The sequence below is a fragment of the Phoenix dactylifera genome, chromosome 2 (assembly GCF_051530095.1).
Source record: "Phoenix dactylifera cultivar Ajwa chromosome 2, Ajwa_hap1_PhDact_Kaust_v1.1, whole genome shotgun sequence".
Classification (NCBI taxonomy): Eukaryota; Viridiplantae; Streptophyta; class Magnoliopsida; order Arecales; family Arecaceae; genus Phoenix; species Phoenix dactylifera.
Genome location: NC_143191.1, coordinates 31,368,992 through 31,392,463, shown reverse-complemented (window position 1 = coordinate 31,392,463; position 23,472 = coordinate 31,368,992). Strand labels below are relative to the sequence as shown.

Below are 23,472 nucleotides of genomic sequence, written 5' to 3'. Positions count from 1 at the left end.
TAGCAAAACACGTTATTTCATTCGTCATGGCTTAGAACAGGGGGGTCAATCAAAGCCCATCTTAATTCACAAAAGGAACAACAAAAAGAAAAATATTTATCACATGTTCCTGCGATACAAACAATTAAAAGAGATGGATGGGGAGCAAAGCCTTTCAACGTGGACAATCGAAAAAGGTAGTTAATACACAGATCACAAAAATAGCTTCCCACCCTCAGAAGAATAGACAAGCGTTACAAAAAACTCAAAACAAGCCATAATGGCCAAAATATTTAAGTATTCAAATTTCTTTGATTCAGTAATAGAATAACTGGGGAAATAATAAGCAATGACACCTCCTCCAATTGTAAATTGCTAGATCCATCAATCCCTTTGGCTCAACTTAACAATTCTTTGAGGAAGGTGGCAGCACCAGAATCACTTTACAAGATGCTTCCATGCATTCAAACTAAGACACCAAGCAAGCGAACTAAGTTTCCACTTTTCTCACCAACGAGCAAAACTCTTTACATTCCAAATGGACTTTTTGGCATCTCGTCTTCGATGGAGACTGAAACATAAGCATGTGGCTGAGCATTTGATTGTTTTCATGGATATGTATGGTCGGAATTTACATCTAAAGCAAAACCCTATAAACATGTACAAGTTGATTGCTTCACTAAGTAAAGAGCTTGAAGAAGGGGTTTTTGTCAGAGCTTACTTGCACTCAGCTGTGTTGTTACCCTATAAAAGAAGTTAGCTGTATGGGTCGAGAACTGATGTGTGACAAAGAAAGAATAAGTCATATCACATCCTGTCTCTAGGAGGCTGCGGTCTAGCCCTGGCCCTCATTATTGTTTCATCACTATGCCGGATCCATGCAGACAATTTCCATGGTTTCTGCCACTTCCACTTGAACTGTAGGAGCCACTGATGATGGCTCCTTTTCCATCTCCAAAGCTTTCCAGCTTTTCCTACTACTGCCGTTTTCTTTCCCATTGATAAATGCCCAATTGGGACCATCTGCAGTCAAAGAATTTCTCAACCATTCTGCACGAAAACTGAGTTTGGCATGGCAAGAGCAGGAATCAAACCTTCAGTGGCTGCTTGTTGAATGTCGCAGTCCCTTTGCTTGGGCTATTGGCAATGCCAGCGGTGTATTTTAGTTGCTTCTGTGCAGGAAGTGCAACTGGAGATAGTGGGGTGCTGGATTCATCAGCACAATGCTTCAGTGAACCATTTGAGTTCCCCTGAAAATAATCATATCAAAGTTCAAGGGAATGATCAAAACTCAAATCCAAGACTGCTTGATTTGGAATCAAACAGACTTATCATGAGGACTACATACCTGTTTGTACTTCAAAAAAAAAAGAAAACTCAGTCCAATAGTGTGTTTTATCCCTCCAGCCACTCAAAAGGTGTAAGTCCTGGACTGTTTATTACCAGATTATCAAACCTTTGATTTGACACCCAAATAACAGGCATTTTTCAGAAAGTCTCCACCCATGGACAATGCTATGCCCCTCTAATCTATAGGTCCAAGTTTCTAGTTGAATAGGGAAGATGATGTCACAACGAAGACGGAAAAAGAAAAAAACACGAGGAATCAAGAAATGCCAGTTTAGGAAAGGCACAATCCAATTGTAAAAATCTTCTGCAGAAGTATTCAAAGCACAATTTATTACTGTCTTCATTATTTGTATTAAGAAAATGTTCTAATCTCAGCAATCCCTGATGCTTCATCAACACCAAACAACCAATTAATAGAAAAATACAAAAAATAAAATAAAAATGCCAAACAGCCTTTCCTCAAAAAGAGAGGGGAAAAGCCAACAGCCTTCTAAATTCTTGCACATTACGGAAGCCTCGAGTTATGAACTTGTTGATATGACACTAGCAGGCATCTGTTAACTTGCCTCATAATTTAGCATCAAGTACACTAAACTTAATACATAGGATTCCATGAGTGAATTCAAATGCGGGAATGACATGGTCTTTCTATTCTTGCTCAAATAGTTTCTTGGTTTTTAGTAGCCTTAGTTGAATCGCAATAGTTTTCCATTAATTTTGAAAATGAAAATGATGAAAAAGTTACAAAGAATTTTCTCTTGAAATTATGCAACAGCTTCCAGCTTCCAGTCTACGGTAATATGAGATAGTCACAAGACCAAGCCTACAAAACTCTAGGTGTGCATCATTTTCTTAAGCCGGAATCACACTTTGTCTCGTGCTCATTTTCATGATTCAAGCTCCCAATCTAAGTTTCAGATTCCAAATTATATATGACTGCAGGACTTTGGCTGCAGAAGTTTAACCTTCATGGTTACAGTGAGAGATGAAGCATTAATTCTGCCTTGATCTAATCTATGGAATAGTAAGTTTATCCAAGAGTATGCATATAGGCTCACCAAAGATGATGTGGCTAATGCAACTGCAACAGCTTGCTCTCTCAGCTTTTGCTGCTTCTCCATTTCCCTTCTCCGCGCTTCACTCTGGCGGAGGATACCAGAAAGTTCATTCAGCTGCTCTTTCAATTCCTTGATCTCAATTTCCTTCTCCCTCAACTGGCACCTGTTACCAAAGATAAATTCACTATATCACAGACTGACAAGATAATGAAGAAGCAGTCAACAACAAAGAAATGGATATTTATAGATGAGTATCAAATATTGCAAAAAAGAAAAAGACTGCTTACGTTATAATACATAAGATAGAAATGAGGACTTTGAAACAATCAAATTGGCATGGTGAATATAGGAAATTTTCTAATTTCCTAATTTAACTGTAGAATAATTTTAAATCTTTTTCCCAAAGTTCTTATTCACTTTTCTGCATGTGCATGCTGTAAATATGGTGGCTCTGTGATGATGAAATTCTAATATTAGTTTTTAATTGAGTAGTAAGTCACCCTCATCAAACCACAATTCAAAAAGTACTACTTCAGCAATCCCTGTTCTCAAATTAAGATTATTATAAAACATGTCCAACATGGCAATAATTCAAAACACGGAATAACATTTTTCTCTCTCCTGATTCTTTTTTTGCTAGAACTTCTGACATTCTGGTTATTTTTGTCGATATTCAGATGAGTCGACCTAATTAAGTCTTCACAGATTCAACTTACCAAACACAAAACCAGCAAATAGTTAATTTATTTTGATTAAGAAACCAACAAGATGACTAGAAATTCTCCACATGACTGGTTTAATACTTGAAGTTGGACCTTGCATCTGCTGCAACATTAAACATGTATTGAAGCAAGCTCTTTGCATCTCCCATTGATCGCAACTGATTCCATCTCCCTCGTCCAGTAAATGAACGTTCTCGTTCCTCTGCCTCTGAAAGTTGGGAAGCCATTGCTACAAGGGTGTTTGATGAAATGCTCAGCATATTCTCGAGTGATGATATTCTTGCTAACCTTGCAGTAGATGGCATATTGGATATCCTGAACAAGAACAAGAATATTAAATAAAAAACAGCAAGTTAACCTTTAAAGACACTAGCTTGAAACCCTAGTTTCCTCAAATACTATTATGACTACCACAAGACTCTGTCCCAGATTACTCAATCTTAAAATGTAAATTCAAATATATAAGGAAACAATAACAAAAATACTGAAAAAAATTGGACCCTATGGTTTATAATGTTAGTTACCGAGAATTTCCATTCTTTCCTCTTGGGGGACTAGGCCCCCCAGATAATGCCCCCTCTTGTTTCAAAAAGGCAAACTCTTCTGCTAATGCAGCTCGTCTAATGGAAAAGCATAAATATCATCAGGATAGCCATAAATGAAACCGGCCAACAATATGATTGGAGAAAGAAAAAAAATTGCATACACTTGACTTTGCTTCTCATATTCTGCACGAACTTCATGCACATGCACCATGACTTCAAGCTCATGATCTAACCACCGTTGCAAGGACTTCTCATTGATCTGTATTTGAAGATTAAAATTAATATATATTAAGTATGCTTTCTGTCCGACACTAGACATCTTAATATAAACAACTATATGGATCAGTAGTTCAGTACCTGATTGGCTGGAGAATTACCATTTCCAGTGACTGGAAACAATAAAAGAAACAATATTAGAATTGGACGCTCCACAGGCTAAATAGTCTACTCGGAACTTTTCTTTTATGTCTAGAAATACCAGAGTTGTCACGTGCTGAGGATTTGCGTGCTTCTAGCAACTCTTTCAACTTCTTGGTAGCCATAGCAGCCTCTTCTGTCTTTCTCTGAAGAACCTGTAAATGGATTCTAGAGACTTGATTAACTTCAATAATAAATTGCTGTTAAAGGTCAGGAGAGACCTATGACACAGCATTCACTTTAATATGTTTTTATTGCACAGACACAGATGCACGTGTGCATGCATGCACAAACATGGACCTCCTACAAGTCTACACTTATGTATGCAAGTCAAAACATACTCTCGTCTTGTGATATTCTGATATTTTAGGAATATTCTAACGTTGAATCACTTTATGTTATTATTATCTTACCGATCTACAACCATTCAGCAACATTCCAAGATCATCCATTTGCCCCCTACTGCACATTGCATTAGTCTCTTCAAACCAATTATGTGACAATAATGCCTTTACAGTGTCTTTTCTTTTACATGTTTAAATCCTTATTATACTTACATTACATAGTCCAGCATCCTTGCTCCTTCCTTTCCAATATTAATTCAGCTACAAAACTAGTCAGACAGAAGACAAGACACTAAGCTGCCTCGATCGTTAAAAACCACCTATCATTAACTTTCCAGTATAAGGGTCACCCATCAACCAGTTGCTATTACAGGCAAATAAAACATTTAGTAAGCTATATAATCATGTAGAACAATAAGGCAATAACGACCAAGGACTGTTAAATGTACACACCCTTAATAAGCTGACAGAGATGGCGTTTTTGTTCTCTTATACACCATGCCGGTGCTGTATAATAAAAATTATATGATTCATGCACAGCGCATGGATGAGCTGGTTGGAATTTCTAGCTGAAAATTGCAGGTTCAAATCCTCATAGTCGCATATATTTGAAGATGAGGGTTGGGGAATGGCTTGGTCAGTGGGCTCTTGGCCCATCCTAGTCGCGCAGAGTCTCTAAAGGATGCGCTAAATCAAGATTTGCCGTCTCGGTATCGGAGCCTATATCGGTGCCACACTAGCACAGTATCGATATGGTACGATATGAAGATTTTTTACATATTGAGTATCGGTATGTCATCTGTACCAGGTACCGATACCGAACCGGCATGGTACGGTATGCTTCCCACCGCCCGGTTCAGGCCGGTATAGCGTACCTTGGGCTAAATCCTGCCGTGTAGTCCAATTAAGACTAAAGGCCAATCAATAACAACAACAAATATAATAATGTTCAAGTACTTTTGTCTCTGCTGTATGAACTTATGAGCTCAAATAGAATGACAGGTTTTAGTATGAAAAATTAAAAATTAAGGCTTTTCAGTTCTTGTGTTTCTATCAAGCTAATCCAGTGTTCAATATAGCATACATTAGCATCTCTAGCAAAAATGTTAGTCCAATTAATCTCTGTTTCTATTCATAAATGAACGCAGACTTTGAAGGAATATATCACCTATCAGCTGCTGGATCATCTTCTAGAGTAAAAACAAATTAAGAGAATCGAAAGCCCGGAAACCAAAAAAATCACGATTTTAGCAACTGATTTTTGGAGGGCATCAAAAGAAACTTACATAATATTGTTTTCATTAATCATAAAATGCTTTCAGCAAAATAACAAGAGTATAATATAGATATATGTACCAATTTCTGTCGCTGATTCAATGCCTGAAGTTTATGTCGTTCATACTCATTTCTCCTCCCCTCTTTCCTTAGCTGCATGAGGAAAAGAATCAAAATCAAACTGTCACAAGATCCAAAGAAATCTGAAAATTTCACTGAAAATAAACAATAAGCAAGAGGGTTAAAATTGCTAGTTTTCATAACAGAAACAATGGTAGAAGTTGAAAACAAAGATGGTAAGCCACATGATATGCTGCTGAAATGAATTTAAGAATAACATGCCAATTGTCAACCACACAATAGTAACTATATGATACAGTTTCAACAAAATAATGCTAACACACATAAATCATTAGAAACACTAGATAACTTAGGCTTCTGTTTGGTATGTTTCTTGTTTTCTGCTTTTGAAACAGAAAAAGTGCAAACCAAGTCACAGACTGCTCATTGTAATGTTCTTTCAAGAAAAGTCCCTGCAATTTCTGAAATTTCTGAATGATTTTTTATTTTTGCTTTTAAAAACAAAACCCCCATACAACAACCTCCTCTGCCACCACTATCACCATCACCACCACTACTCCACTGGCACTGCCATCACCCACCAGCTCTACCGCCATCACTGATACCGCGACAACTAGCACCATGTTTACAATCACCACCAACACCATCAGCACCATTCGACTGGCACTTCTGGCCATCGCCGCCGCCATCTACCACAAATGCCCATCATTATGACAACAACCACCACTGCCACTGCTAGTACTACCATGATCATTACTACCACCATCAATGCAGCCACTGCACCACCACCAGCAATGCCACAGGAATCGATTACCACCACTACGATCAACAAAATTATTTTATTGTTTTCTGCTAAAAAAGGGAAAAATATCTGTCACTACCTAGCATGTTTTTGTTTTCAAAATATCAAAAATAAAAATAACAAAAAACTAGAAAACTGGCAACAATGCCAATGCAACTCCTTATTTCCCACTTGAGCTTCAGTCTCATTATCAATTCTCACTTCATTGCAAAAAGGGAATATCGTCAAAGAAATAGTATGATATAAATGGACTGAAGGTGGCAACACCAACCATCCAGCCAATTGAGTGGTGTTCTAAGTACCAATAATAATACAACACCAAACTAACAAAAAGCTGTAATAGGGCATCATAGCAAATTTGGACCTTCTAATGATAACACCAAGCTGAGTATGGGATTTAGAAGTCTAATTAGCTGAATGAGCAGTAACCAAGTAAACTCTCCGGATAGCTATGAAAATTTATGGTAAAGAGAGTGTGCAACCAGGGTTCTTCACATATATATGAAGATGTTACTCCTTCAGATGAATACATGGAAACTTTAAGCATAAGTTCTCATGCCATCACAATATAAGAAAACAAGAATTCATCCGCCTGGAGCGAACTTGTGGACTCATTCGCATTTTCAACAAATTTAATTAAAATGTGGCAGGATTGGAAAGTCTACCTCAAGAACTTGCAGATTTATTGAAAATATAAAAAGGTGTGGCAATGATAGTAGAGATGATGAGGTGGAAAAAAAAAGAATTATAAATCAAATATCTTTGATACACTCTTGACGAAAGGCTATCACCACAATACAAACATGCAATAAAATGTTAACAACGATAATATGACTAATGCAACTTTTGAATCAGAAAACATGCAAGTAGGTGGCATCATGGTGATGCCAAAAATCATGAACATCCACAAACGTAAGACAATGTATTAGAGCATATAGCATAATTTTTCCAACCAACAATGAATAGAATACATAACGGATACAACATAAGTTTTGTATAATAAAAGTAATATAAATTGCTTGTTTTCCTCATTAAATCTAAAACATTAAGATATTCGTCAAAAAGTTCAACAATGTTCGATCAATAGAATATCATCGTCCAGGTCCTTCCCGTAAAAAAGAAAAAAGTATATATTAATACAAGATGGTAGTTCCAGATGAAAATGCTTAGTAGCTTCAAATCAAAACCACCCATCAACATGTGAGAAAAATCTGATGCAGGTTCTATTGGTTCATATTTCAATAACTATTGCTTGATGAAATGCTTCATGATGCTGTACATAATCCAAGAAGTACAACTAATGAAAGAAATGAAACACCTGCAGAAGTTCCTTTTCCCGAGAAGCCTTCCACAGACGAAACTGTTCTGCCTCTTGTTTTATCTTGTGTTGTAATTGAACCTGAAAGTATTAGAAACAATAAGCAGCAGCTAAAAAGAACGCCAAGAAGTTAGAATAATATGGATGAGAATGACAATGATATAAGATGAATGGTTGAAGCAACAACCTTTTGTGCCTTAATAAATTGAATTTCATCTTGGAGCTTCTTTGCTGCTTCATCACTCTTTTGCTTTTGCTTTAAAAGCTGAACTTGGTTTTCTTGTTTCTTCTTAAGTTCTGAAATCTGGGAAAAGGAAAAAAAAAAAAAAAAAACCCTGGGGATCATTTAGTGCGCAAAGGAGTGTTAAACCTTTCAGCCATAAAATGCCCACTATGTTCACCTGTGCTTCAAGGGACTTTAACTTCTGTAGGTGGATATCTGGCAACTTGTGTGCTTGCCCATCAGAGGAAGCAGCAAGGCTTTCTACTTCAGCCAATAATCTATCCCTCTCTTGCTGAAATTATGCCCCCCAAGTTTAGACATAACAGGAAAAGAAAGAAAAATAAATGACTTAAAACCAAATACTAATCAACCTGCACTATCCTCTTCTCCTCTTCAAGCTCCATGAGCTTCTTCCCAAAATGATGCTTAAGAGCAAGAGTGTCAAATCCTCCAACCATTCTCATCTCCGACTGCAGAATGAGACAAAATATTGGCAATGAGAAAAAAGAAAAGGAGCTGAAAATATTAGTAATTCATTTAATTGAATTTCTTTGGACAACATCTGGTCAGAAGTTGCATAAATATACGTCTGATAGGAAGAGCAAAATGTCTTTGCTAGCATAGCAGAGTATAAAAATTGAATGGAAAACAACACAGGAACAAGAGAAGATTGTAAATAATCTAATAGATAATGGAAGGGTTTGCAGGTTTAAGAGTTAGTTTTTTTTTTGTCGTTGTACCTTTAATTGATGGGGAAAACTAACAGAACTTCAATCTCAAACTGCAGATAGATATGTTACTTTCTAAAGTACACAAGATTTTCTTAACTTCTCTTATTTTATATCACAGAAAACTTCCTGCCTATTTCCAGCTTAAGTTACCTGAAAGTCTGTTATGCTTGCTAGCAACGCTTACTAGAGCCATCTTGGTATCATTCATTACTTCATGAGATCATGGAAACCCAGAAAAGCAGGATAAGCCCTCTAGAGTTTTACTCCTTATGTCTGCGCGACATATAACCTGAAATCTGGTACCTTACAAATCTTCTCACAAATCTAAGTTTTATTAAGTAACTTAATAATCCAAGATTTTTTTTATTTTACTTAGCAATGCAGATCTCTTCGACTTGATCCTAATACAGAAACTTGCAATCATTTGTCCATCAGAACTTTTTATCAATCCTTCTGTATCAACAGAAGTATCAGTCTAGGAATCATCTATGTTACCTCCAAAACTGTGCTTGATCATGCATACATTTGAATAGAGAACTAACAAACCCTATGACGAGTGAGAAATTTGATGGGGACATCAGAGCCCTTCATCCAGATAATTCTGAGCCCCCGGATTGAGTCAGACCCGTTTATTTGCATATTTATTTTATTTTTATTTCTAGGCTTGTTTGCATTTTAGGGCTTATTTGTGTTATTTGTGGGCTTATTAGGAGTTATTTTTGTGTAAGGGGGTTTTATGTTAATTGCGTTTATTTGGCCCTATATATAGGGGACTATTTTCATGATTAGGGTTTTAATGAAGGATTAAGAATTTTCCCTCACGTCTTTCCCTCCTTTCTTCCTCCTTCCCTTCTCCTCCTTCTCCTCTTCTTCCTCCTTCTCTTCTCCCTCTTGTTCTGTTTCCATTTTAAAGTTACAACACACGGTAGTCATCCCAGGAGTGCATTGTCGCCGCTGCAGCCGTTGTTCCTGGACTTGGTTCGGCATCAAAATTGGAAGATGATCTAGAGCTTGTTATATTCAGAAATAGAAGTCAAACAGAGTGCTTAAAACTTTCGTTACTCTTCCTATTTATGCCACTTGTGTAATATGCTATTACAAGTATCCTTTAGCATTTTTTTTAGAAAAAGAGGAGAGTGGGGAGGACATCCAGCTAAAGTTATCCAACTCCAAATACATGGGGTTCACCTCCCAAGTTTCAAAAGTAGGATATCTTGCATTGGAGGGGTGTGTCCATGGGGGTATCTCCCAGATCACATATTTTATTGAAAGGTATAGTAAATAAATATCATATTTTTAACTTGATAAATAGCTGATCAAAATATAAATGCAAGGCTTCATCTTCAACGGGCAGATATAAACTTACAGAGATCAAAATATACATCAGAAAAAGAAGATGTTTCATATTTGGATTGCACTATTATATCGTTTCAATTGGCATGACACTTTATAATATCAATTTATCTGTTTAATTAGTGCATGCAACTGTGGCAGTTTTATCCAAACATCATGCCAGCCCCCCATCTGCAAAGTATGTGTTTGCAAATATATCCATCATAGGACCTGGCAGTTTCTACAACTTTGCTTGCTATATGTATATTCCAGAACATTTCACATCAAAACATCTATGCTTGGAATTGCTAGGCAGTCATTTAGTATCCAAGCAACCATATAGAAGCCATTGGGAACTCAAAAGATTGTTGCATTCATCTGATTCATATATATCTTGAGGCTAGGGTACAACTCTCACTTTCATATTATTAGATGTGGGACTTCAAAAAAGTCTGTTAGTTTATGGATCATTTGAAAATCTACCATTTAAGTAGAGCATCAAGACCAAATTTCCCTTCAGACTATCATAATTGTCAATATAAAACATAAAAATTGTAAAGCAAAAAAATAATTCTTGTACCCATAATATGGAGGCAGACAAGCAAAAAGAAAAATAACAAATGCATATATGAGTGCAAATTGTTATGCTGGTGCCTGGTAATGCAATTCTATAATCAGTAATATGTCGGGAGATAGTGTAAACTCTGAAGTATAAACCTTATCAATCTTAAACAATGTCATAATTTTATCTAAGAAGACCTTAAGGTTCTTAGCGACAGTAAAGTTTTCCTATCATTTTATTTCAAAACATAACATCTTCAGTAAAATGCTGATTTATTTGGCTGTATACCGTAGAATAATATAGAGTGAACTTCTATTCGAACTAAACACTAGAAATTTTCTAAATGGATTTAAAAATGGGAATGAAATGCCATGCACAAGACATGTCGGACTTGGAATGCTGAAGGTTTCGCACCATATGTGGAAATTTTTTCGTGAAATCATCAAATGTGCATTATCATAGCATTTGCCTAATGAAATTCACATCCAAACAAGAATATGGCATTCCATTTCATATTTCAAAATCTTTGCACGAAATTTACTCCATGAATTGTAACCAAAATCATACCTGAACATTTTAAGACATGACTTTAACTAGTTCATGCACTTCGAAGGTTTTTTAACAAAAAAAAAAAAAAAACAGCATAAATAATCCAGATGTTTGCTGGAATTCTTAAATCACCTCTTTCTGTTCCAATCGCCTATTTAGCTCATTCAATTCCTTGCCCATAGTGTCTTGCAACATTGTATGTTCCCATTCTTTCGCTGCTTCTTCATCAATTTCCTTGGAATTATCGCCTGATGATTAGCAGAAATTTGCATACCAAGTTATGAACTGAAAACCATCAATTTGCAGCAACACAAAAAGAATGTACTTGCACTGAATTCCACATATCTCCAATGAATACAGACATAGAAAACCAAACACAAGATAAGTGATAGCCTGTTTAACATGTCAAGTGCAACCAGATAATTGCCTCTTAGGGTTTCATCCATTTGGTAGTCAAATGAGTCCATACTCTTCAGGCTCCTCTTCAGCCCTTCTGCTTTCACAAAACAGTTTCCACCTTTCTGAAATATTAAGCATAAAGCAGAATTTTAAGCCATCTATACAATTAATGAAGCTCCTCTATATTATGAACATACATAGAAGAGTCATTAACTTGATTGAAATGGGTAATTAAATAAAATAAATATGTCAAAGCTTGAGAAATTCAGATTAGAAAAAATAAATAAACAGAAAGTACTAAGTACTGTACTTGAACATCTGTTTCACAATGTTCGGTGTGAGCAGAATGACTGCGATACTCATAGAGTTCCCTACAAAGATTATCATTGGTAGATTCCAGCCAAGAAATTCTTTCCTTCAGAGCCTACATATATAAATACACTAAAAAGTTAATACATGCAAAAGAATTCTTAGAATATACATATACATGTACATGCATGCATACATATACATATGCATGCATGAGCATATATTTATATGAAGGGTTGCCTCATTGGTAGCATGAGCTTAGTCTGCAACCTACAAAATAGACATCCTACTCTCCAACTGGTCTTCAAGGTTCCACAGACCCTCTCCTGCCAAAAACTACCCTGACCAGGAATTTGGCAATGATCCTTAGAGTTGTGCTGCTGTAGAAAAAAATTGTTACCTGAATTCCATCAGATGCGGCTCCTCCCCCACGAGCACAAAGTAGCTCTGCCTGCAAATATTCAATTTGCTGACGCATCCTTTGCATTTCATCTGATATTGGATTTCTGTTAACCTGGAAAAGAAAACTAATATAAGCAGATATGCGCATGCATAAGAGAAAACAAGAACATCAATTTCTGCAAGCGAGGTAGCAATTGCTTCATTAGATATATTGTCCTTTATAGACTCACAATGGGCTTATTTTGAATGTTGCGAGCACGATTAGCGTATTTCAGTGTGTTAAGGGTTTCCTCTGCATTAATATCTGCGGGGCTGATACAGGCTGGAAGAAGATGGGATAACACAGTTAGACAGTAGATGGAAGGAAAACAAAGAGAAGCTTTTTATAGCATTTTTTTAATAATATAGTTCATGCAGCAGCCAACATACCTATACTTACAATACAAACAATAATTGGCTGATTAACATCATTAATTAGTACAGCAGCTTCTAGCTACAACTGGAAAGCACTAAAGAGCAGAGGAAAAAGGGGATACAGTTGAAACTGTGGTTCTCTTTGGCCATTCGGCAAAGACAGAACAATCATATTATCATGATTATATATCAATAAAATATATCAATCAAAATAACATGAAAAAATTGTCATTGAACCTGCCTTTTCCAAACCATGAGATGAATGAGGGAGCCATAAGTTTGCACGGCTTTCAAAGGCACAGTTAAAGATAATAAATATAACCATTAAGAACACTTGGTGGCAAAATGTGTTACCTATCATGACAGTCCTGCTGTTTCCACCAAGTGAGTCCTGCCAAAAAGGTAGATAAATAATTAGACAGAAGAAATATGATTCTTTTTACTTGGGCATTCTAATTATCAAAAGAACTTCAGCTGGAGAAGGATGAGGTCATTCTTTTCTCCCTTCACTGTTTTTCTTTTCTTTTCTTTTTTCTTCAATTTATTTTTTTCTTTTTTTATTTTTACAGATATGTCTATATTCACTATAGTCATCCTGTTAGACTAAGTACTCCAATTTTAGCCACCTAGAAAACACACCAACATTATATGCTGTAATCTGTATGCTTGGTGTGGAAACAGACTGATGCAAGGTATATCAGACAGCAACAATTAATCAGGATACAGATGAGCCCAAATCCATGCAGAAAATGTGACCTGGAAATCTGATGTGTAATCATTATAGCCTACAAAAGAGAGCTGCTGCTAGAACGAAGGCACCACTCTATCAGGCTGTGTACGTTTATCGTACAGTCAAGCAGCACGGGATACTTATGAACAGAAACAAGAGTAATCAATTAGTGCTGAGCTGCTGGAAGTCCAAATGTTGCTGGGTTTTTATTTTAAAATGCATGACTAAAGAGTATGTTTGGGGTTGTAATCACTGGAGAGATGTTGGACCATGTCAAGATTTTTTACTTTAGATTCAAGATTTAAAGATGATAAAGGTAATCAGAGTTTTGAGTTCAGATATGAATGCCAATCAACTGTAGTCAACTCCCTGGACTCCTCTTCTTCCTCCCCCTCCCCAGTCTTCAGACACTATTCATGGATTATGGATCAATGACCCATCTACCTTTTGCAATCTTACCCGTTATAAGATTCAGATCAACAATCCCTTGGTCTGTGTGACTAGGCGGGGAAAAATGTGTGAGGACCCGTGCGGGCGTGTGTTTAGTCCTACATTGGTTATTCGCTAGGTAGATCTTAGATACTTATACAGGATCAAGGAACCCAAATAATACCTTCCGGCTAGCCATTTTGGGTGAGGTCCTGGATTGTTACAAAAAGTGTACTAGTTTCTTTGGCCGAAGGTTACAACTATGTTTTAGTGAATTCACAAAAAATGAGCCAAACTATCCAATTCTCCATTTTACACAATCCTTAAATCATATTTTTTTAGTTTCTAAACATGGGGAAGTCATAAAAGCACCCTGTGCCGTGATCCATGGCATGCCCAGCCATCTTGATACTGCATTATGATTAGTCTAAGGAAAAACATTCTCTGCCATTACTACAAATAAGAGTCTGATAAGTGATAGCTCAGCAATGTAAACATAACAATTAAATGCCAAGGTTGCTTCTTCCTGATTGTGCTAGTGGATAGACTTAATAAAATTCAAATTTCGCCGATACAATTGTATTGTCCCTTAAAAACGTACACCCCTCTGCAATCATTTCTTTGTTTCAAACTCCAAATTGTCTCAAACTAGAGTATATATAGTTCAGCACCCTGATAATTATCCATGTGTTATAACAAACATTCACTAGTTGTTATCCTATTAAAATAATAGGCCACACATCAATCATCATGATTATAATTTAAATAGAGTATGATTCAACCTGCAAGAGTCGAGTAAGTTTGCTGTCACGATAAGGAACATGGGCTCCTTCTTTCCTCTTTTTCTCATCCCCGAGAGCACTTATGACATTTCCAAGAGCTAGAAGCCCTCTGTTAATATGAACCCCTGAAATAAGAAAGCAGATGTCATTAAGTGAATTTTCTTAAATTTAAGCAGTGGTTTAAACAAATGAAGGAAAGAATAAACTACCTTCCTTGAATCGAAGACCATCTGAACCTGTTCGCTTAGCCCGCTCTGATCCAGCAAGATCTACTAGATGGAGCTTTGCACATAGAAAATCTTCAGACATATCCTCAATTGGGACACCATCAGCAGTAATAATAGGATCAAGTTTCCGCATCTGCTCCAATGTGATAGTGAAGATGGCATGGGAACGACTATCACAGAATAGATATCCAAAACAAGACATTAAAAGCAGTAGTGAAGTGGAGCAGAACCATACATTTTAAAATGGGAAAATAAAATCTATTTAACAGCTTTGACAACAAGGATCTTCTAATCTTGTTAGCTGACTTGAAAAATACATTTCCATATAGATGGAAATTAAATTAAATTATTTTCATTATAACAAAAGATTGTTTGCTGTATTTTTGTCACCAATTTGTACTATCAAGCGTTTTAGGTACCATAATCTTTTATGGTGCCTTTAGGCCTACTTTGTTTCCTTTCCACTCATGTACATGATAAAAATATGATAATCAACTGCATATGAAGAAAAGGAATACTGGAGTTGGATTGATAGCCATTTGTAATGAAAAGTTAACTTATTGTAGTAATCATGATTAGTTTCAACATATACAACAGATTATGGATACAATCTATTGATTCTAGTATTATATTCTATTATTCAGATTTAGTTCTTGAAATGCAAAAGTAAGAAGTTCGGATACAAAGAAATGGCACCGATGCTTTTATCATCTAAAAGGCAAAATCAACAGGGTGGAGGGAAAAGGCCATTCCTTAAGAAGTGGTAATTGTTAAGAACTGAAAAGAGTTCAAAGGCTATGACAATTTACACAGTAACATGAATTCAGTTGATGAAAAAGGGATCTACAACATAGCATATAATAGGAGTCAGGAAATAAAAGAGATAGAGCACCATATGTGCATTATTAAGTGTGAGGACGACTTTCCTATTGAAAGGTGATAATGAAAAGGATATTTCCAGAAGTTGTTGAACAAGGACTTGATCTCTCACTTATGCAGTGAATTGAAAGAAGACCCACAAAGGTTTCGGAGAGAATGTGTAGACATAGAACGTTGAACTTCATATGAATACTCTGAACTTAAAAAAAGAGGATATTAAAGTGTAAGAGTGGTGTAATGGTGCTCTACAAAAAATAAGTGAAGCCTGAGGGTAAAGTAATATTGACAATAAAAAGAGGTCCATTTATATGGGAGTTTTAAATTTTTTTTATATGTGAATATAATGCTTGTAATTTAAGAACACATCATGTATGGTTTTGGAGGTTGACTGAAGAAGTAAGTTGTACTAAGTCATTCTTGAATGTAAATGATAGCAATAAAAGATACTTGATCACAATGAGTCAGGAGCAACAAAACAAAAGCATCAAAGTACACTCCAGATATGACGTATGTGTTTTACTCTTAGTATGCCAAACATAATACGAAATCAGGCATGGTGTTAACCTTGATTGGTTGTTCATGTTTGTACTTCCAGTTGCACGATTTAGTGAACCTTGCTCTAGACAAGCAGCCATTTCCTTTTGGGAATGGACATCAACTTCAGTAGATCCTGCAAGTGTTATGACCCCATTTGATGCCTCACGGATTTGTACTGGAGGTTTCCCAGGTACTGTTACCTTCCCCGCATGTCCATTGCCAGCCTCAAGTTTGCCAGGAGATGCAGGATCCAACAAATCCCTCACTTCTTCTTTTAAAATCTTCACAATCAAAAGTTTTGGTTAACATTCTTGGTATGAGAAGATAAAGTCTGTGCAGTAAAGATAGCCGTAGGTTTATATTTATCAAACTGGTATCACTAAGAAAAAATTAAAAAAGGAAATGTGTGTATAGTGTCTCATTAAGTAAATGATATCAGAGGCCAACAGAGGAACATGAAATCTGGGTGCCAGTAATATAAATTTAAATACTTGCAATACAAAGCCAGGTCCGGAAAGTGTCATAAAGTGCTAAATATGTATGGTTAGATAACACCATAGGCACAACAACCTATATCTATACTATACGTGGCAAACGCATATCTAATGAATAATTAAACATAAAAGGAAATGAGGCCATATATGGGCAACAAAGTGAACTTGTCTCGTGGCATGCTCCAAAGCAAGAAAGGCTGCAAAATAATTGCAACAATTCCCAGAATCACATCAGAATTCATTAATTAATCAAGCTTTCAAGGGATTCTTTTACCATCACAATGACACAACACAAATTGTCTTGGGTAATAATCTCAATGTGGATGTTCTAGATCATGATAAAAAGGTTTGCTTAAACTGCCCCAGCAGTCTGCTTTAGCCATAAATATAATAAAGGAGATGCGAAGTATGAATCACCCAAAAATTTCATTATCAGAAATTACTTTTGTAGGTGGATCAAAATGAAGTCTCTCTCTTTCCAATTTGCACATCATGAAGTTTATGAACAAGCTCATGCAAAGGCCCAGTAGAAATCAAGCTGTCAAATAGAGCTTTCCTGCCTGATAATCTCAAAGAAAAGGCATGGTACCTAATGAGATTACTGCATTGAAACCATCCAGCTCTTACTCTGCCTAACTAGATCCACAAGTAATCCAACTAACTCAAAGAATGAAGAATATGGATATTATTATCATAATATCCTGCAGGCTAGAGCATACCATAAACACAAAGCAAAAACACAAAAGAAGTAAAGATAGCATGACTTATTCTTTTTTTTAATTGAACCTTGGCATACATAATTACGATGGAGGAGTTTTGGTCCCTAATCTTATACCTGAAATGCAAAGATTGAGTTCACCCCTAATAAATATTTTTTGCATCATGTTCTTCATCTTACTACACTACACCAAGAAATGATCAGAACAGATGGCCTGGAATAATCACATAATTCCTTTTGCAGCAAATGTTGTTTCATAGTTGTGATTAGAACAAAGTTTTAAGTGCCACATGTTAGTCCCATTCTGACAGGGCATTGGCATGGTGTGTCTTCTTGTGCCAGTACTTGGCACACACATGCATGCACCAGTACACCTGCACTGGCATAGAGCCATGCCATATGCCAGAACAGGCCTGACAAAGTACATGCCCATCAGCACTGATGGTAGTTAATATTTGGAGGTGAGTCCAAGTACAGCTAATTCACTTATGTCTGTTCAATTGGCTGCAGCAGAACCACCACCACTCCCCTTCAACCATGCCCAGAAAGAGAAAAAAGAAAATGAAAGATAAATTATGATTTAGCCTTCTGTGAGCTATTAGATATATGGAAATAGTTGTGCCCTGTAAGATTTTTAAAGAACACCCAAATGTTGTCTAGAATGGTAAATAATATAAAAATATGATTAACAACAAGAGAAAAAGCCAAACCTGTTCGTTCCAAAAGCTCAGACCATTAATTTAAAATTTGTTTCACACTCAATATGTTGAGCATTAAACAATCATTTTAAGATAGACATCTGAGGATACATTTTAAGTTTTCCAGCTCATTAAAGACATGAATGCTTAGCCCTGATAAAATGACATTCCATATTTTATTTAGGAAGGACAAAATATCACAAATGTGAGAACATAATATGTACCTGGAATATATATATATATATATATATATATATATATATATATATATATATATATATATATATATATATATATATATATATATATATATATATATATATATATATATATATATATATATATATATATATATATAATATAGAGAGAGAGCAACTGAGAAAGCACATAGAAGACAAAAGTGGGAGAGGTACAGCAAGGAGCAATTTTTATACCTCAATGAATGACACACGCAATTGGAATTCTGCTTGATGTTTCAAGGTCTCCATCTTGTTGAACAATGCATTCATAACTTGAGGGATAAGTCCAGTTTGAGAAACATCCCTACATGCAGTTCCCATGGTGTATGTTTTCCCTGAACCCGTCTGTTACATTACAAAAATCAGATGTTTCAAGGCATCAGGGTACATGCAACAGACATATTACAGTTCATATTGAATGAACTGGCAGGGAGCATGAGATATTGCACTACTTGACCTGACCATATGCGAGAACAGTAGCATTGTATCCTTGGAACAAACCATCAACAAGTGGGGCGATGCATTCTTCAAACATCACAGATGATGGAGAACCTGTACTACCATATACATGATCGAAAGTAAAAGAATGAGTGCCAATTTGGACCTGCACATCAGGAGTTTTTGGTGGAAATCTATTAATAGTGATTTCAATATCTGATAAATTCTAGTAGAATAATTGATAACAGTGGGAGCAGTCTGTCATAAATAACACAAGACATTTGAAACTCTTATAAAAAAAAATATGGCAATAAACCAACTGAAACTGTCCAACTTCAAACCTACAATACTTGCAGAAGGTAACAGAGTATTAACTGTATAACTTCACCATCTTCTACTCTTGACACCCATTTTTAATGCTATAACAGTATAAGCCAGATTTACAAGCATCTCATTTGAGTTTTATTTTTGGGAAAACTTAATTCTGGTGTGCCTGAAACTGATGCAAAAGGTTGAGCACTTGAGCTTAAAGGAAGATTGTATCAGGTTTCACAAGTGGTCGACAGAGATGTTGCAACTTTAACACAAGAAATTCATGGGAAAAAAGAAACAGAAAACAGCTTTAGAAAATGCACTGAGATCATTCATCTAGGCACATGTAAGGCTAAAAAAATATAATCTGCTTTGACATCCAAACCATGCCACCAAGTATGCATCTCCAGTCAGAAAGACACCCTTTTGTTAGATTTGTGACTAACAAGATTTCTAAATGAAATGGCCATGATCAGCGGACCAACAGTAGACATCAGTCTCTTTTAGCCAAACAATGTATTGATATAAGAAAAGACAACAGGCATGGGGGGAACACATTTCTTTTAGAAAAACAAGATCATCATTTGCAACTTCAAGAGCATAGATACATTGCCTTAAACAGATTCACGTGCAAAAGAGTAAATGGCATGAATTTGAATTCTTAAAGACTGAACTCTACATGATTGTTGCATTGATGGAGGAGCAGAATCCTGGAAATATGCCATGTAAATGTGAGCTCAATCTTCTGACATATGCAGAGAAAATATTCAAGCAGTAAACAGAGTTTTCTCAGTAAATGTTAGCCTTTATATCATATATTTAACGTTTGTAAGTTTAGAAAATTCTGTAAATCTTATTTTGATGAAATATATAAGAAAGAGTCCTACACAAGATCCTTATTAGAGTGGCTATGATTCAATAACATGAGGATCAGGCCTAAAGTGCAGTTCTGGTCTTTTATATATTGGCCCATGTATACTTCTATACATCGGTCTATGTAGGGCAACAAATTTAGAGAGGCATGATACTAATAACTGTTTTTCCTTTAATTTATATTATTTGTTGAAACATGCCACAACAAATCTTATCTACCTATCTCTTTCTTATTATCACTATTATCTTCTAAATTATCTGTCATTTTTCTAATGCATACACATGATTTATTATGGACAATGTGACTATGATACAAAATGTATAATCCATCTTCCTTGCTTTTCGTTTTGCACCTAAGGAGTATCAAAAATTACTTGAGCATAGGAAGCAAACACTAAGATAATTACAATAGGAAGAAAAGATGAGCACACTGCAGAAGGAGGAAGTAGAAGATGTGGCTTGCAAATAATGATGAATATGACGTTGAAATTTCTTCAATCATCATTCCTAATTTGCAAAGCCATTGAACTCGCGACCATCTATCTTAAGACATTCATAATCTCACCAGATAAACCTAAAAGAACTCTGGGAATGAAATCTTGCACTCATCGCCATAAAGTGCATAACTTAAATAGGTTATCAGGAGTGCAGAAGAGAAGAAAGTTTTGAGTGAGCTGAGAAATCCACAGAATGATTGAAGTTTGAACAATGATTACGAGATTAAAATCTATACGAAATCGAATTTTTCCCTTACTTACCACAAAAAAAAAGATCAGAAAAGAATATTAGAATAGATTTTAACAATTCAGAGCACAGAGGGGGAATACAAAAATACAGAAATATAACCAAATCACTGCTCTAACTTTCATGATTAAATGAATCAGAAACAGGCATTGCAGAGCAACCCCCTCCCCCCCCCAACACGCAAAAAGAAAAAAAGCAAACAAGAAAATAAATAAATAAATCTAAAAGCAGCCAATTCTAGTGGGAATCGCAGCGAATTCATGTCAAATGAGAAGCCATGAACAAATCTATTGACAAAAGGGGAAAAAAAACTATTTGCAAAACAACTGTCCATTCATATTTATCATATTTTCTTTTTAAGCAAAGTTAGTTTGCCTCTAATTTACCACTTAACACCACAGATCTCCAGCACAATTCGCACAAAAGAGCCACTGATTAATATCAAAAAGCAATGCAACGGAAAAAAAACAGATCTTTTTTTTAAAAAAATCAAGAAGACCTCGTCCAAACAAAATAAATGCGATCTGAAATGGATAGGGAAAGCACACAAGAAAAATTCACCAAGAAAAGGTACAAAAAGTAGAAACCTGCGGCTTCCCGGGGACAACGGCGACACAATCCTTGCAGCCCTGCAGCCGCTCGTCCCCGATGAGCGGCCTAATGTGGACCGCCACCTTGACGCAGCAATCCTCCCCGTGCTCCATCGTCATCTTTACCAAGAACGACCAGAATTACCCTCTCACAACCATAAACCTCCGTATATATTTATATTTACAGAAACGACAACTCGAAGTTTGTTTTCCTAGAAGAAGACTCGTCCCTCGTTTCCAAGGAGCTCCAGATATCTATGAAGGTCGAAGCAAATCGGGCAAGAACTAGATGGAGTGGGACAAATGGGGGATAGGATGGGTTGGGATAGGATGGTTTGTTGGAGAAGAAAAGGATGGAAGACAATAAGAGAGAGAGAGAGAGAGAGAGAGAGAGAGAGAGAGAGAGAGAGAGAGTGAGAGGATGTCAGTCAGGAGGAGGTGGTGGTAACAGCCGAGACAGCAACCGCAGAGGCAACAACCGCCATCATTCTTTCTTGGACTCCACTGCAAGTCCCCCAAGAAAAGAAAAACTAAGGGAAGGTAGAAGACGAGGAGGTGGTAGTGGTGGTGGTGGTGGTGGAGGTGGTGGGAGGAGGAGGAGACTTCAAGGGTACTCTTTTCCAAAATGCCCTCCTCTGCCTTCTGCTGAGAAGAGAGAACCAGGAAAAAAATGGAGGATTTGGTGCGGTGATGATGAAGGTGGTGGTGAGCGCTTAGGAAGAGAGAGCATGGGGGAAGGTATGCGGTGCTCTTCTCTTTTACCGCAGTCACTGCTACACAACGACATGGCATCTCCCTCGCTTTATCACCAACCGGTGAAAATGATAGCTATTGTTTCTTTGATCTTTAACGTAATATCTTGCTTTAGAATTACTTGATTCATCATTATAAATATTTTGTTTGCTCCAGCTGTGCTGGGCGCGGTCAAGGGTCTACGGTTCTAGACTCTATGGTTTTGGTACCAGATCTGCCTCTGAAATCTCTCATGGGATCCAAGTTGGGGATTTTAAATCCCCATCCACCATGAAATATTTCTCAATTGGGGAAGTTGGATGTAGGTACAAAGATATAAATATTTCTCAATGACATTGGATTTGGCTTGGCCCTCAACAACAATTTCATCAACACCAAATAACTTTGTTTCAATTTGGTGGAAAATCTGAACTTCTCAGCGCCAGTATGACCACGTACCATCCCATGGTATGTTACTATATTATGGAGACGTCATCAAGTTGAGCTTTCTTGTGGTACGATAGATAGGACTGGAAAAATTAATAATAATAAAGTTATTGGTTAAGCTAATAAAATAGAAGATTTAAAGTTGTCGCTGATTTCACCTTTGAACTAATTAATTTCCAATAGACGAGGTGGTTACAGTGAATTATCTACCACTCCATGCACACCGAGAAGGGCAATGACAAGTGGCAAAGGTTATTCCTTCTTTCTTTATTCCGTGGGACAGCTGCGATGCAAGGGCTTTGAGACGCCCCTCAGTCCCCTAGTCCTCCAGGTTCGAGTACAGCTGTGCAAGCGATTCGCCCCTACGCCACATGCCGGTGGGTCTAAAAGAAGGGGAACGGTTGGCAAAGTGGGTAGTGGCAGAACATGCTTTGGAAGTAGGGAGGAACGTCAGCATAGTTATATTATTGTCGATCCTGTCATTATTTGAAGGCTTCCTCAATTTCTTGAGCAAGAAACGAGAAAAGTGAAAAATACGAGGAATATATATATATATATATATATATATATATATATATATATATATATATATATATATATATATATATATATATATATATATATATATATATATATATATATATATAGGTGAAAGGTGAGGGATATCTAACCACAAGGTGGTAGCCTAGAGGTACTGGGCAGCAATTCTAACCACAAAGTCCCAAGTTCGAATCGCTGCGGCGACGATTAAATTGTGGACCGGAGCTCACTACTTTGGCCACTGCTTGGAC

General features: G+C 36.5%; 1 protein-coding gene across 4 annotated transcripts; it reads right to left on the bottom strand.

Annotated features, from left to right (window-relative positions):
* Nucleotides 1–45: 45 nt before the first annotated feature.
* Nucleotides 46–22,332, bottom strand: LOC103711509 (kinesin-like protein KIN-4A). Of its 4 annotated transcripts, none has more exons than XR_604775.6 (26): nt 21,500–22,332; nt 19,003–19,149; nt 18,741–18,890; nt 16,424–16,677; nt 14,963–15,150; nt 14,754–14,878; nt 13,167–13,203; nt 12,629–12,720; nt 12,397–12,510; nt 11,998–12,111; nt 11,716–11,809; nt 11,421–11,536; nt 8,486–8,584; nt 8,293–8,406; nt 8,079–8,195; nt 7,892–7,972; nt 5,772–5,843; nt 4,133–4,226; nt 4,012–4,043; nt 3,816–3,913; nt 3,634–3,729; nt 3,203–3,424; nt 2,388–2,550; nt 1,074–1,229; nt 701–1,002; nt 46–550 (listed from the first exon to the last, which is right to left on the bottom strand). XR_604775.6 is itself a non-coding variant. In XM_008797677.6 (25 exons), the coding sequence occupies exons 1-25, from the start codon at nt 21,620–21,622 to the stop codon at nt 787–789; spliced, it is 3,114 nt and encodes a 1,037-aa protein (XP_008795899.2). In that variant the 5' UTR covers nt 21,623–22,332; the 3' UTR covers nt 46–786. The 4 variants fall into 4 exon arrangements, 2 of the variants coding, with proteins under 2 accessions (XP_008795899.2, XP_038985794.2); XR_015975285.2 differs by having other exon boundaries at nt 19,003–19,097; nt 21,500–22,284; XM_008797677.6 differs by having other exon boundaries at nt 46–1,002.
* Between the last annotated feature and the right edge of the window lie 1,140 nt (nt 22,333–23,472).